At 40.2% G+C, this 12,827-nt stretch overlaps 1 protein-coding gene across 6 annotated transcripts in view; it reads right to left on the bottom strand.

The window, feature by feature from the left end:
* Ryr2 (ryanodine receptor 2) overlaps nucleotides 1-12,827 on the bottom strand; it is a 605,596-nt gene that overhangs the window by 77,741 nt on the left and 515,028 nt on the right. For 3 of the 6 annotated variants that reach the window (XM_047520965.1, XM_047520967.1, XM_047520966.1), the window contains exons 74-79: nucleotides 12,686-12,820; nucleotides 8,883-8,918; nucleotides 8,055-8,167; nucleotides 5,771-5,867; nucleotides 4,456-4,559; nucleotides 2,937-2,988 (exon numbers count right to left, since the gene is read on the bottom strand). In XM_047520965.1, coding sequence (XP_047376921.1) covers nucleotides 2,937-2,988; nucleotides 4,456-4,559; nucleotides 5,771-5,867; nucleotides 8,055-8,167; nucleotides 8,883-8,918; nucleotides 12,686-12,820 — 537 coding nt within the window. The remainder of the gene's footprint in view (nucleotides 1-2,936; nucleotides 2,989-4,455; nucleotides 4,560-5,770; nucleotides 5,868-8,054; nucleotides 8,168-8,882; nucleotides 8,919-12,685; nucleotides 12,821-12,827) is intronic. The other 3 variants (XM_047520968.1, XM_047520969.1, XM_047520970.1) reach the window with 1 other exon arrangement.

Below are 12,827 nucleotides of genomic sequence, written 5' to 3'. Positions count from 1 at the left end.
TTCACACCCAAGTGTGCCTTCAAAAGCACGATGATTTTATATGATTTTTGAAGTGTCTGGCAAAGCAAGGAGAAGGAACAGCAAGTGTGTGAGTCAGAGCAAGCAGATGGAACAAGGACAGGGGGAGACGACGTGCAGGAGAATTCTTACGTTTCAGAATCCACCACCAGAGAAGTAAGTTTCAGATGTAAAAGATGCACCCAGTCAGTAAAAATGAAAATCAAGACCCCAGCAGAGTGTCATTTTATATGCTGTTTGCTAACAACTTAGGTAAACAGGGAATCATAATTTTCAAATTTATGTCTAACATAAATAAATAAAAAGAGATAGCACTGGATGACAGGAGAGAACTTTCAAAAGATTCCAGCTTTGGACAAGGGTCTGGCTCTAGAGAAACGCTGACACAGACTTAACTTAAAGATAGGAATCTGTCTAAATGCAAGGATGTGAGATAAAACTGAGCAGAAATTCAGAAATGCCTTGGATTTTAGGTGGACAGGTAAGCTCAAAAGGAGGCGAAAATGTGCTTTATATGCCAGAATTTTAATGAGTTCCTACAACTAATGGTAAATGTACAAGATCCTAAGCAGGGATACAGACCCATATGCTTGACCCCTCAATTACCTCTGGGGGGCACATATAAACTGGAGCATGCGCAGAATAGAAGGAACCGAGAGACAGAGTTGGCACTCCTGAGGTTCATTAGATAATAACAAGGACGAGGTTATTTAAGTGTGAAGAGGAGACTCTTGAGAGAAAGGGAGAGCATGTAAGCCCTCGTTACATATTTGATCATATAGCAAGAGAGATTCGATGGAGCTTCAGGATACGACTAAAATAAAAGTGAAGGTGGGGTCATGCTTCAGTCACAAAGAACTCTGACAATCAGAACTAGCCTGCGAGCAAACCAGGAGCTCGTGCCTCTTCCACCCACCTGTTCATACTCATCAGTTCTGAGGCTGCAAAGGCCACCCCACCAGTGGGCACAAAACCCCTCTGACTCAGTGTCCTCAAGAGCAATAGTCAAAAATCCTTAGCCTCGATCTAACTACCTGCCTGGTATGGATTGGCATGTGGTTCTAAGAACTGCTGGAGAGAAGTTGCACAATCAGAAAGAGTGATTCTGCTGTAAATGCATGAGCAACCACCTAAACCAGGCTTTCTACACTGCCTGGGACGCCTATGCCCACTTCTAGTCAATAGCGTGCCAATTGCCACAGGGTCTCTTTTGACTCTTTGTCTCTCGAACCTTCCTATCCAGATTCTCTGCACCTAACCCCTCAGTCTCAGCAGAGGACCTAGACAAAGAGCAGATGACACTTCAGCCTGGTATCCTCCCCTTCTTCCTTTTAGTTACAAAGCACAAACTTTTATCTTTTAACCCATGCTTTTTAAACAAGGGTGCTATTAAAACTGGATGTCCACAGGCAGAAGACTGAAACCAGACCTCCTACCTCTCCTCTTGTCCTGCACAAAAGCCAACTCCAATGGATCCAAGTCCCCAACGTAAGATCAGAAACTGTGAAACTCCAGGAAGAAAACATAGGGGAAACTCTTCAAGATATTGGCACAGGCAGTGATTGCCTGGATAGCACTCCAGTAGCTCAGGAAACAAGAGAGAATTGACAAATGGAGTTACATCAAATTGAAAAGGTTCTGCACAGCAGAGGAAAAGTTGACAGAGTGTAGAAACAACTTCTAGAACAGGAGAAGATGTTGCCAGCTATTCATCCAACAGAGGATTAATATAAAGAAAATATAAAAAACTAAAAAACAAAAAACAAAGCGCCAGTAATCCAATCAAAAATTGGGCAAATGATCCTAAAAGATACTTCTGAAAAGACACAGTACAAATGACCCAAAACATTATGAAAAATACTCAGTATCTTTATCTCTTAGGGAAATGAAAATCAAAACTACACTGAGATCCCTTCTCAGTCCAATCAGAATGGCTATTATCAATAAATAAAATAATAGATACAGGTAAGGACAAGAGAAATAGGAACGCTTCCACTCTTGGTGGGAATGTAAATTAGTACAGTCACTAAGGAAAATGGTGTGGAGGTGCCTCAAAACACCAAAACTAGAACCACCCTATCATCCAGCTCTACCACTGTGGTGCAAATATCCAAAGGAAACAAAGTCAGCATACAAATGAGATTTACAACAGCTGTGATATGAAATCAGCCCAGGTGCCCACCAACAAATGAATGGATATAGAAAATACGGGGGGAGAAGGTTGTGGCTTAGTGGCAGAGCACTTGCCTAGCATGTGTGAGGTACTAGGTTCTATTCTCAGCACCACATATAAATAAATTTAAAAAAAGTCTATCAACATCTAAAAATATATTTAAAAAAAGAAAATATGGTATATCTACCAATAATTACCATTCAACCATATAGATGATTGAAATCATGTTATTTGCAGGAAAGTAGATGGGATTGGAGGACACCATGTTAAACAAACTAAGGCGAACACAGAATGGCAAGTTGCATATGATTTTTCTCATGTATGGACACTTAAAAAATAGATGATCTAAAACTAGAAGAGAGAGCACTGGAGAAGGGGCATGGGGGCAGGGAGAGTGTGTAGAAGGGATGGTGGACATGATCACCGCAGGATATATGCATGCACGGAAATGTCACAGTGAAGCCTGTCAGTCTGAACAATGAATGTGCATTAGTTATTATGATAAAAAATACAAGATCTCAAGTAGGAACACTAAACAAAGAAAACAACAGTTATTTGTCAAGGAAGTTAAGAGGAGAGACATCTAGAACAAATGGGAAGTTGAGAGTAAGCTGTGTCTTATGTTTCTAAGATTTAACAACATTTTGTTTTAATCTAGAAATACATAGATTTTAATACTTTGTCAAATGAAAATGACTTAACTTTATTAAAATGTTAAAACATTAAAGTTTGGAAGGGTTCTTACCTTTGCCATAATATCTGCATAAGCCATATATAAAAAATCTTCCTCCAGTTTGCTATGGAAAACAAGAAAAAAAAAAACAAACTTTAAAGGGAAGACTATGTCATTTGTGAATGTTGCATCACTGTATAAAATAGCATGTTGTTGTTTTCTAACAAGTATGTTTTATACTTGAATGAACATAAATTTAGGCAATAGTAATCATTCAAAAATATCTTTAAAGATTTCAGAGCTCCTGTCAAGCTCTCCCACCTGACCTTAGAGAAGAAGCCTCACATCTCGGAAAGCAAATGGTCTGTTGATTTACACAGAAATGTAATAACTGTAATTTTCTTCAAACTACAAAATTTGAAATGAGAAAATTTAAACAATGTAGGAGCTTCTGAAGGCACAAGTGGAATTTGCCATTTGATAGAAAGACTCTCCAAATTATAACAGTATAGTTAAAAAATAAGATTCATAATGAAGATTCATAAAAATTAAGAAAGGACAAAATATATTTATCATCTTTCTTAAGAAGTATGGAATCATTAATACATGAACGAAAGGTTTCCATCAAAAAATACCTAGAGATTACAAAGCTATATCAGCAGTTTCAACTTTCAGCTAGGAGAAAAATTCACTCATGAAAAATACCTCATTACCTGCCGGGGCCAGATAGACAGCTGCTCTATTCTTAGGGATGAGATGATTTGGTTAGTTGGGAAATAATAAGAGAGAAACAGTGAGAGAAAGGATGGATCACATAAGATAAGAGAAATGTACACGGTTATGACATGCAAAGAGGTCACATGAACCCTTAGGACTTCTGAGAAGATGCGTGTGGATGTGGGTTGCTAATTAAATTATCTTCCAAGTCCTGCAGAGCACAGGTGAGACCTGAGGCAAAGCTGGCTTTCTTTCACAGGGCAGGAAAACAGGCAAAAGTTCTACCATCCCTACGCACCAACCTTTGCTCATCTGGAAGGAGCAGACTCTAAGACACACACGCTGTGGGCCTCAGAGAGAGGGTTACCTTTCACAGCTTTGGTGAATTCGTAGGACAACAACTTCAGAAGGTAAGAAAAATGGACAGTCTCCTTCAAATAAACTTGGGAGATATTTCCAAGTTGAAATGATGACTCACCCACCCTAGAGGCTTCCAAAGACCCACTGTGCAATGGAGACACAGTTTACCTGAAAATTTGGGGTCACTATTAGCCTCCATACATTTGTGGCACTGGAATTTTCTTTGATTTCTATTGTTTTATTTAAAAATTCTGTTTGCGATGAAGAGACAATCTATTTTATAAGAAAAATCAGAATCAACTAAACCAGCTAGTTATAAAATTGTTAAGAAAAAACAGAATCCATAGATATTAAAGCCTGAAATTGAATGAATGTTGGCTCAGGAGTGTAGGCCAGACTTTGAAAAACTCTTACAAGACAAGATGAAACTGAAACGTGAATAAATGACACAGAACACTCAGACATGATTTCTTTATTTGACCCTCCTGGGTTCATACGAAGCCCCCAACCATACCATTTCTCTGTTAAAGCCGTGCGGCTGAACAGAAGGATCAACTGATGCAGAGGATCAACTCGCTTAGTGACCTCATCTTCCTCTGGAGGTTCAGCCCCGGGTTTCTGTAAAAAAAGTCAGATTAATAGAATTTCACATTTAAAAGAAATGCTCATTCAAATTCAGGAGCAGTATGAGGGGTAGGATCAAATAATAAAAGTCCCCTGTTTTCCATTGTAGCATGTTTGGGTGCACATGTATCTATGTTCTATGTGCATTATAATGCTATACGTGTATGTATGTGTATAAACATGTGCACAAATGTATATGTATTATATATAACGTATACATAAATGTAACATAATATGTCTCCTATCAGTCTCATTAACAATATAAAATTATGCAGCTTTAAAAAATATTTGATCCCTTTTTGTATTTAATTATTTCAATTTTTTGCAGATTTTTTGGGGGAGGGGTACCCATCAGTGGGTTCTTTCCTGAATTCTGGCAAATTTGTACAAGATATCCAAATGTTTATGTTTCCTTTGAGCCTAAAGTCAAATCAAATTGATTTAAAAATACCCAGGGGCAATAAGGGCTGGGTATTTAAGAACTGAATTAGTTTGTCCATTATATTCCCAGATAATTTGTTCCTGAAAAAAGTAACTTTTAACAGGAGGTCTTTAAGTTGGGAATCAGGAAGCCTCTGGTTAGACTGCAAACTTCGATGGGACTGTATGCTCATAATTTTTTTTGGCAAGTTGTCTTTCATCCGATTTTGAAAAGGTCCTCCACTTATACAAGATGGTGACCGCAGCACCCTGGACAACACCAGTCTCTGGGCACTGTTGGGTGAAGATTCTGCTCCCGTCCACTGCACTTCCCACGTCTCCCTCCTCTGGGCCATCTAGCATCTTCTGCCCTGTATATTTTTAGAGACTGGCTACTTTTTGTTAGTCTTGAATGTTTTTTTGGTGCAGACCTTCTTTATAGTTCAGTCTTTTAGAATGCATCATGGTTCTGAGTTTTAATGGGCTTGAGGAAGTGTTTAAAAGAATAACTGAGCCAAGTTTGGTTAATAATAAGCTTGCATTCATCATCTTAAATTCCGAATAACTTGATATTGACGAGATCTCTTGGAAATGAGTGACTTTTTCCATAAAGGCTTAATGCAGTAACAATTGAGATTAAAAAGCTTCCTAAGGGGGGAAAAAATGTTTCCTAAGACGGATGTAGTGCAATGATGTTTTTCTTCAATGTTCTGTGATAAGAGCCCACACGGACACTTCCACCAAGTCCAACCCCCTTTCATTTTATGACCCCATTAAAAACATACCGCTAAATCTTCAATCAGCTTATCTTCAAAGTAATGTTCTTCTGTTTCAATCCAAGACTTTTCATATCCCTGAAGAAAGAGATTGACAGCCCGATGCCTAAAAAATAAGCACAATTTCAAAGGTTTTTTTATTTTTAAATTGAAATCGAAAAGGAATTTAGCAGTGCTTTTACTGGATTATGTGTGCACTAAAAATATAAAATAAAAATAACCCTTCTAGTCTTGATCCTCCTCTTGAGAGGTAACACTTTGTAGCAAACAGAGCAAGGTTCCTCGGATCACATATTGATTTGGATTTAAATCCTAGTCCTGGCAACTTAAGCTTTGTGACACTGATCACGTGACTCAACTTTCTCAACTTTCATTTTTTCTTATTTTGAAAACTAGGATAACCCCATCTATATTTCAGTTTTTAAGACATATAATGGGATAAAGGATGTAAAGCACAGGGAGAGGCATTCATTAAATAGTAGCTATCATTACACAAAGTTCCTCTTAATACATAATGGAACAAGTGTCAAAAGATGAATTACTCTGTTCAAGTTAACATTAAGTATGAGTCCTGAGGATTCCAAAGCAAAACATACTGAAGTGGTTTACGGGCGTGTATGGGCAAAGATCAGACCTTCAATACTGATGACGAATGACCAGCTGTGAAATAAAACATTGATGAAGACTAGAAGAGTCAGTGATCACAACACATTAACGATAAGTGGGGTAAGGTTTCACTGTGAGAGCAGATGCCAGCCCCGGCCACCAGGGAATACTGTAAGAGTACTGGGGTAACAGAACAATGGCATTGCAGGGCGGGAAGCTGAGCTTAATGGTGACAAAAGGACCTATGGGAAATAACAGCTTGTTTACAAAGGGCCTCGAAAACCGGGGAGAGGAGCCGCAACACAGCTGGCACCCCTGGAGACCACCATACACTCCCCTCCGTGAGAAGGCATGCTGAGGACTGCCGTGCCCGCCGCACCCAGCACTGCTCAGCTCTGAACACAGGCACACGGGCGCTCACAGACACTCTGGTCCAAGAAGCTGAGACCTGCCCTTCCTCACACACGTTGAGCGGTACTTCTCAGAAGCACCAGGCTGGGGACCCAGTGGAGAGAGGGGTGCAGTTCTGGACATGGGGAACAGTGAGTTCTGTGATACTGCAGGGATCTGCTACTCAGAATCTGCTGCCACCCACCTGATAGAAAGCAAGGAACAAGTGACACAAAGAGGTGGCCCCCAGGGAAGGAGAATGACACACAGGAGTGACCCAAAAAGGAATGGGAATTTGAATTCAAGTTCAATATTCTACTTGACCAGGTGGTGACACCACATTGGGCCAGAGAGCTTAGAAGTAGCAGATGGTCTGAAGGGGCAGCTAGTATATCTTAAACTCAGTGAGCATGACCTGACACGGAATCCACATGTCTTAGTAGAAGGGAGAAGTGGGACCCTTTGTTTTGTCTTTGGGGTTTGCAGTGCCTTATATCATGCTTCTGTACAAACACTTTAACCAAATGTCCCAGCACCACTTGCTGTCCAAGGTGCTGAAAATATAAAATTGAACAAAATTCTAAAGGAACTTGACGTAGAATCAGAGAGGAATATCCACACAGTAACGCAGAAACGTGCAACAACAGGAAGCAAAAGCATCCTGGGAACAAAGAAGAGAAGATGTTCAACTTGCAAGGAGGACAGAGGTGTTCCAAAAACAGACATGCAGCTGAACTGAGGCCTGCTACTGAGGCAGAGGGATGATGCTTCTCTATGCATAAGTATGTCCGTGACACTGCGAAGGGAAGGTGGTAGGTCTGTCAAACTTACTGCCGTTATTCCAGAAGTCAGTATAGGATCAGGCTTTTCCTCAAATACTCATAATTACACAATACTAACAACGGCTACATTTATTGTGGCAAACCCACTTCTAAGCACACTGTATATACTGATCCATTAGATCAGCTGAACACCTCTACAAGGCAGTTGCTGTCAGGGCCCAGGTTGAGGGAACTGCAGGGGGCGCAGGTGAGTAACTTGATCAGTGCCATCCAGCAGAGAAGTCGAGATATCTAGATGGGAACCAAGGCAGTTTGACTTCAAATAACGAACTGGGGATTATTCCACCTGGCCTCATATACGCGAGCGGATATTACTCGGTGTGTAAATATCAATTAACACTTACATTACAGATCACAGTTCTCCAAAATATATCCAATAAATAAAAAGCAAGTCAAGAATTACACAGAATAACAAATCTCAATTTGACTGTTATATGTATTTTAAAAATTCTGACCTTGGCAGATTGTACAGGGGAGCCATTCTGAAGCAGGCTACCACCGCCCTTTTCCTCTGCTTAGAGAGTAGCTTATGCCACACGGCCTTTTTAGATCGCTGAGGATGCTCCACCTGAGGTAGAAGGACATAAGAAACACCAATTTACACCCCAAGCTACCCCCAAAACACAACATTAAAGAGCTGCCCCTCTTCAGTTCAATTCCAAAAGTACCTTAAAATTATTCGCAAAAGTCAACATTCTAAAAGTTACCCAAGCTAAATTTGAGAGAGTGTTAAACAATACAAAATATCCTTAGTGAAAATAGTGTATTTTCCGAGCAGTAGATACTTCAGAAGCTTTGTCATCTCTAATGTCAAAGAACCACAAAAGCATTCTGTATAAAATCACTGTGCATAATTCTCAAAATTTCGTGAGGTTCTTTAAGGTTTTTAAACATATTTTCTGTCTACACAAAAAATTAACCCTTTCTTTGGTCTGAATCTATTGGAACTAATTTTACCACAAGAGCCACAAACACAAATAGAGCTAATGAAAACTCTGCTGTTCCATAATATAAGAAGATGACAAGGCTTTGAGAATCGTGTCAGGAGTGAGTAAAGGGATGTCATTCTGCTGAGATGTTAAAGTATATAAGTATTTTGTTAGCCAGGAACAAATGAGAATTCAAAAGTCACAGTAAATGAGGCAAGCAAGCTGTCATTAAACTAATGGTATTTTGAACTCCGAGAGGAAACAGAGAAATTGTAAGTAGTAGAAAGAAAAAGAATCCCAACAAGGGATTTGAAATTCATTAGTAATCTCCAGGCAATTGAGCACTGTACTTCCCAGACTGTAATATCTCCGGCCAACACATTTAGATTTCTGGAAGAAATAAAAGTGTTACGTTAGCCAAAAAAATAAAACTGAATTTACTATCCTCTGCAGTAAAAGCTCAAAATAACAGATGTAATAATGCTGAAGAAATATTAAGAATGTTGGGACTATAGCAGTTCAAAAATTTAGCAGGGCAACTTGTTTAATTGGAAAGCACTTATTTCTGTGACCCTGCTCCCTCTATAGTATCAATCAAGCTTTTTAATAAACATCCACTTCAATTTTCTTCTCCATGAGTGTGCTGGGTGAAACAAACCATTGTTGAGAACTTGGTAGGTGAAAACAATCAAGGTCAGTGTCCTTAGACCCGACGCACTCCAACTTCCCGTTCTACTCCAAGATCGGAGACTGTACACAGGTAGCGTTTCACAGACGCACCTCAGCATGGGTACGTCAAGATACAAGAACGACACACCCAGGCACTGAAGATACGGCGTGAGAAGATACGGCGTGAGAACAGTTAGAAAAGGCTCCTGCCAGAGTGGAGCTCCCCAAGGGCAGAGCCTGGTGTCACAGGAGGAAGGACCTTCAGGGGTGAGCCTTCCTAAAATCAAGTAGAAGGGTCTCTAGGAACCGTGGCCTAGCGGTGAACACCGTGCCGTGTGCCTGTGAGCATCCTGCTGCGCTCCTGTGTTATCTTGGCCAGAGAGGAGGATCAGGAAACCCACAGGAGACAGTCAGTCCTGGCAAGGATGACCAGATGAACAACAAAGCACACATCCAGCGAGCGACGCTGGAGGAAAACTAAATCGACAAGTATTTCCCGTGCACCCTTTTGTCTTGTCTGTCCGGTGCTGGGAGTGAACCCAGGCCTTCTGCGTGCTGAGTTCATACTTTCAAGTCACACCCGGGGCCCTGCACACCTGCTGCCTCTGCAATGACTTCAGCAAGTTAAAACTGTCTTTGAAAATACCGTGGGTTAGGGTTACAAATTAACATTAGAATAGGGGTGTCAAAAGGGACACATTCCACTCATGGAAATAACCCGATTTGTAACTCCAATGAGTCCCGCCATGAGTGCCTGTGGCTCATTTTACATTCTAGCTTATCTGTCTGTCTTGTGATGTATTGATCTGGTTCTGTGATTTCATGCTCAGAGATCCTGAGCTCAGGGAGCCCAGGGGATACTCAGTCAAGGGATCCTGCTGAGCACAGAGTCGCCCTACAGCAGTGCACCCAATGAGAGTCCCTGCAAGAGTGTATGTGTAGTAAAATGGACCTTAATTTAGAAATGCCTTCATTTATCAAGATTGGATATACTTGTGAGCATATACTCTTTTACAGTAAATAAAATGGAATAAAATCAGATTTTAACGAGCTTAATTTAATTTACCTAAAATTCATTCAAGCAAATCCAGATTGTGTACAAAAAACAGGAACGATAAAAAATTTAGAACAAGTAATACGGCTGGAAATGATCCTCCAGTAGCCATTTAATTAACATTTAATGAGTTCATTAAATATGTACATGATTTTTGAAACACAATTCTCTGACTTCACACGCATCACTCAACACTTCATTACCTCAAGTCCCTTCATTTGCTGATTAATGAGATTTTATTTTTTAAGACTTCATGGAAACCTGAAGGGAGTGTTCAGGGAAACAGCACGTTCCCAGGGCTTACACACCAACTTAAGGGCACGCCAACAGCTGGGTGGCCTGAGGGCGCCCTAGCTGCTGTCTCCTGGAGTAGAGATGGAATAGGTAGTAGCATCGGGGGACACCAAAATATGCAAGAAGGAAATGGAAGGACGGTCAATGGAACATGAGAATTTAGCTGTTTTTTATTACCCTGCAGCCTCTGTTCTTTCTCTTCCTGCTCTTTTCTGCTATGGCTATAGTACAACCTTCTTGTACTAAGGCCAATACAGTTCATTACAGCTATATAATTACCTTTCTTGCAAACTTTTGGTTTTGTTTTATATTGTTTTTGAATAAGTAATTGCTTCCTTAAAAAAAAGGACAATTAGATAATATTTTGTTATTTAATTGACCGTGGCAGGGATGGAGGTACAGATAATATAAAGTAGATCTCAAAGCAAAATGCTTATTATCATTATGATAATATTTTCAAATATGGTTAAAGAACATACAGAGTTAAAAATATTAGCCAGGCATGGAGGCTCACATTTGTAATTCCAGCCACCCAGGAGGCTGAGGCAGGAGGATTACAAGTTTGAGGCTAGCCTCAGCAACTTAGTGAGACCGGTCTCAAAATGAAATATTAAAAGGGCTAGGGATATGACTCAGTGGTTAAGCACCTCTGGGTTCAATCCCCATTGCCAAAAACAAACACACATACACACATGTTTATAAAACACTTGGATGGCAAAATTCCTGAGATAACATGGGACACTTTATATTTCACATTCAGCATGAAGTAAACAAGCCCAACAGGTCCCAGAGGCTCAGGGGTGGAAAACTCCAAGCTCCCTTACTCTATTGCTATTTCACTAAATGGATTTGAAAACAGAAAATGTGTCTTTCACATTGTGTATATTATCTCACCAGAGGACCACTTTTGCAGAGATAGAACCTTCTCAGTGAGGATGTTTCACTGTTTCGGAAATTCTTGAGCAAAGGGAATGAACGAGAAAACTATACCCCCAGCCAGTGCTGTAAAGCGGAGACAGCTGGACATTATACAAACACTTTCCTCACATAGGGCTCTACTACCCATGTGATGCTCCTGACCAGCTGGAATGTGTTCCTGATCTCAGAGGAAATTAACTCAAAAAGTAATTGTGATAAAAGGGAAGGCTAATGGAGTCACAAAGAGCAAAGAACTTCAACTCTGAAAGCCATGGAGGACCAGACCCCAGAGACGCTGTCAAGCAGGAATGAAAAGGTACAAGTGTAACATAAATGAGGTGGGGGTGACACCTGAAATTTTTGTTGAAAGGATTTATAATTAAGTACTGTAATGGTTAATTTGAATTGTCAATTTGATTGGATTAAGAGCTACCCATGGTTAAGAGGCTTCTGAGTGTGTCCATGAGGGTGTGTGTCTAGGAATGACTGGTATGTGAGATAGTGAACTGGAGTGGAGATCCTCAATAAGCGTGGACAGCGCTACCCAATAGGATGGAATAAAAGCCGGAAGAACAAGGAAGCAGATGCAGATGCAAGCTCCGCTCTTCTTGAACAAGTTCTTGATCGCTGCTTCCATCATGTGAGGATATCAGACTCACTTCTTTGCTCTTCCAAAGAGGACTTTGCTGGGGATTCTCCAGGTAGTATCCAAAAGCCTTGGTCTCAGACTAGGGTAGCACTATTGATCCTTCTGGTTCTGAGGCTTCTGCATTTGAGGCAACTGCACAGTTGCTGGTTCTTCCAGCTCTCCAGCTGCAGACAGCCACTGTGGACTATCCAGCTTCTGGTCGTGTAAGCCAATCTAATAAATCCCCTTTTTATAATGATACTTCCTGTTGATTCTGTTCCTCTTGAGAACAGAATACAAGTACCTAATCTTAATTATCTGTACAATTTTAGAAATGATTTTAAATGGCAATAAAATAAAGGCCTTGATATTCTGAAATATATTATCAAATATATTATCTATACATTGCCACAAAAATCATAAGTTTGGAAGTTGTGCTTATTGGATACTGGGCATTCCTGAATCATATTATTTATAATGAATGTGCTGAACATATATATTTTTGGCCCACAGTTAACAAATTAACATACATCCTCTTGAAAAACATCTTAATGTAGTTAAGGTAAACACAATCAAACTGATACAAACTCTGACCTGCTCAAGATGGAAAAGCACGTTTGCTATATCCAGAACTCTCTCCACCGTCCTCTCTGGATCTGAGGTGTCTTCTGCTCTATTTGGCAAGTCTTTGTAAAGAGCCATTTGCCATCTAATAGCAGGATCCTCTAACTGCAGA

This window comes from Sciurus carolinensis, chromosome 12 (genome assembly GCF_902686445.1).
Source record: "Sciurus carolinensis chromosome 12, mSciCar1.2, whole genome shotgun sequence".
Classification (NCBI taxonomy): Eukaryota; Metazoa; Chordata; class Mammalia; order Rodentia; family Sciuridae; genus Sciurus; species Sciurus carolinensis.
Note: the sequence above shows the minus strand (reverse complement) of the source record. Positions and strands in the feature narration are given on the sequence as shown.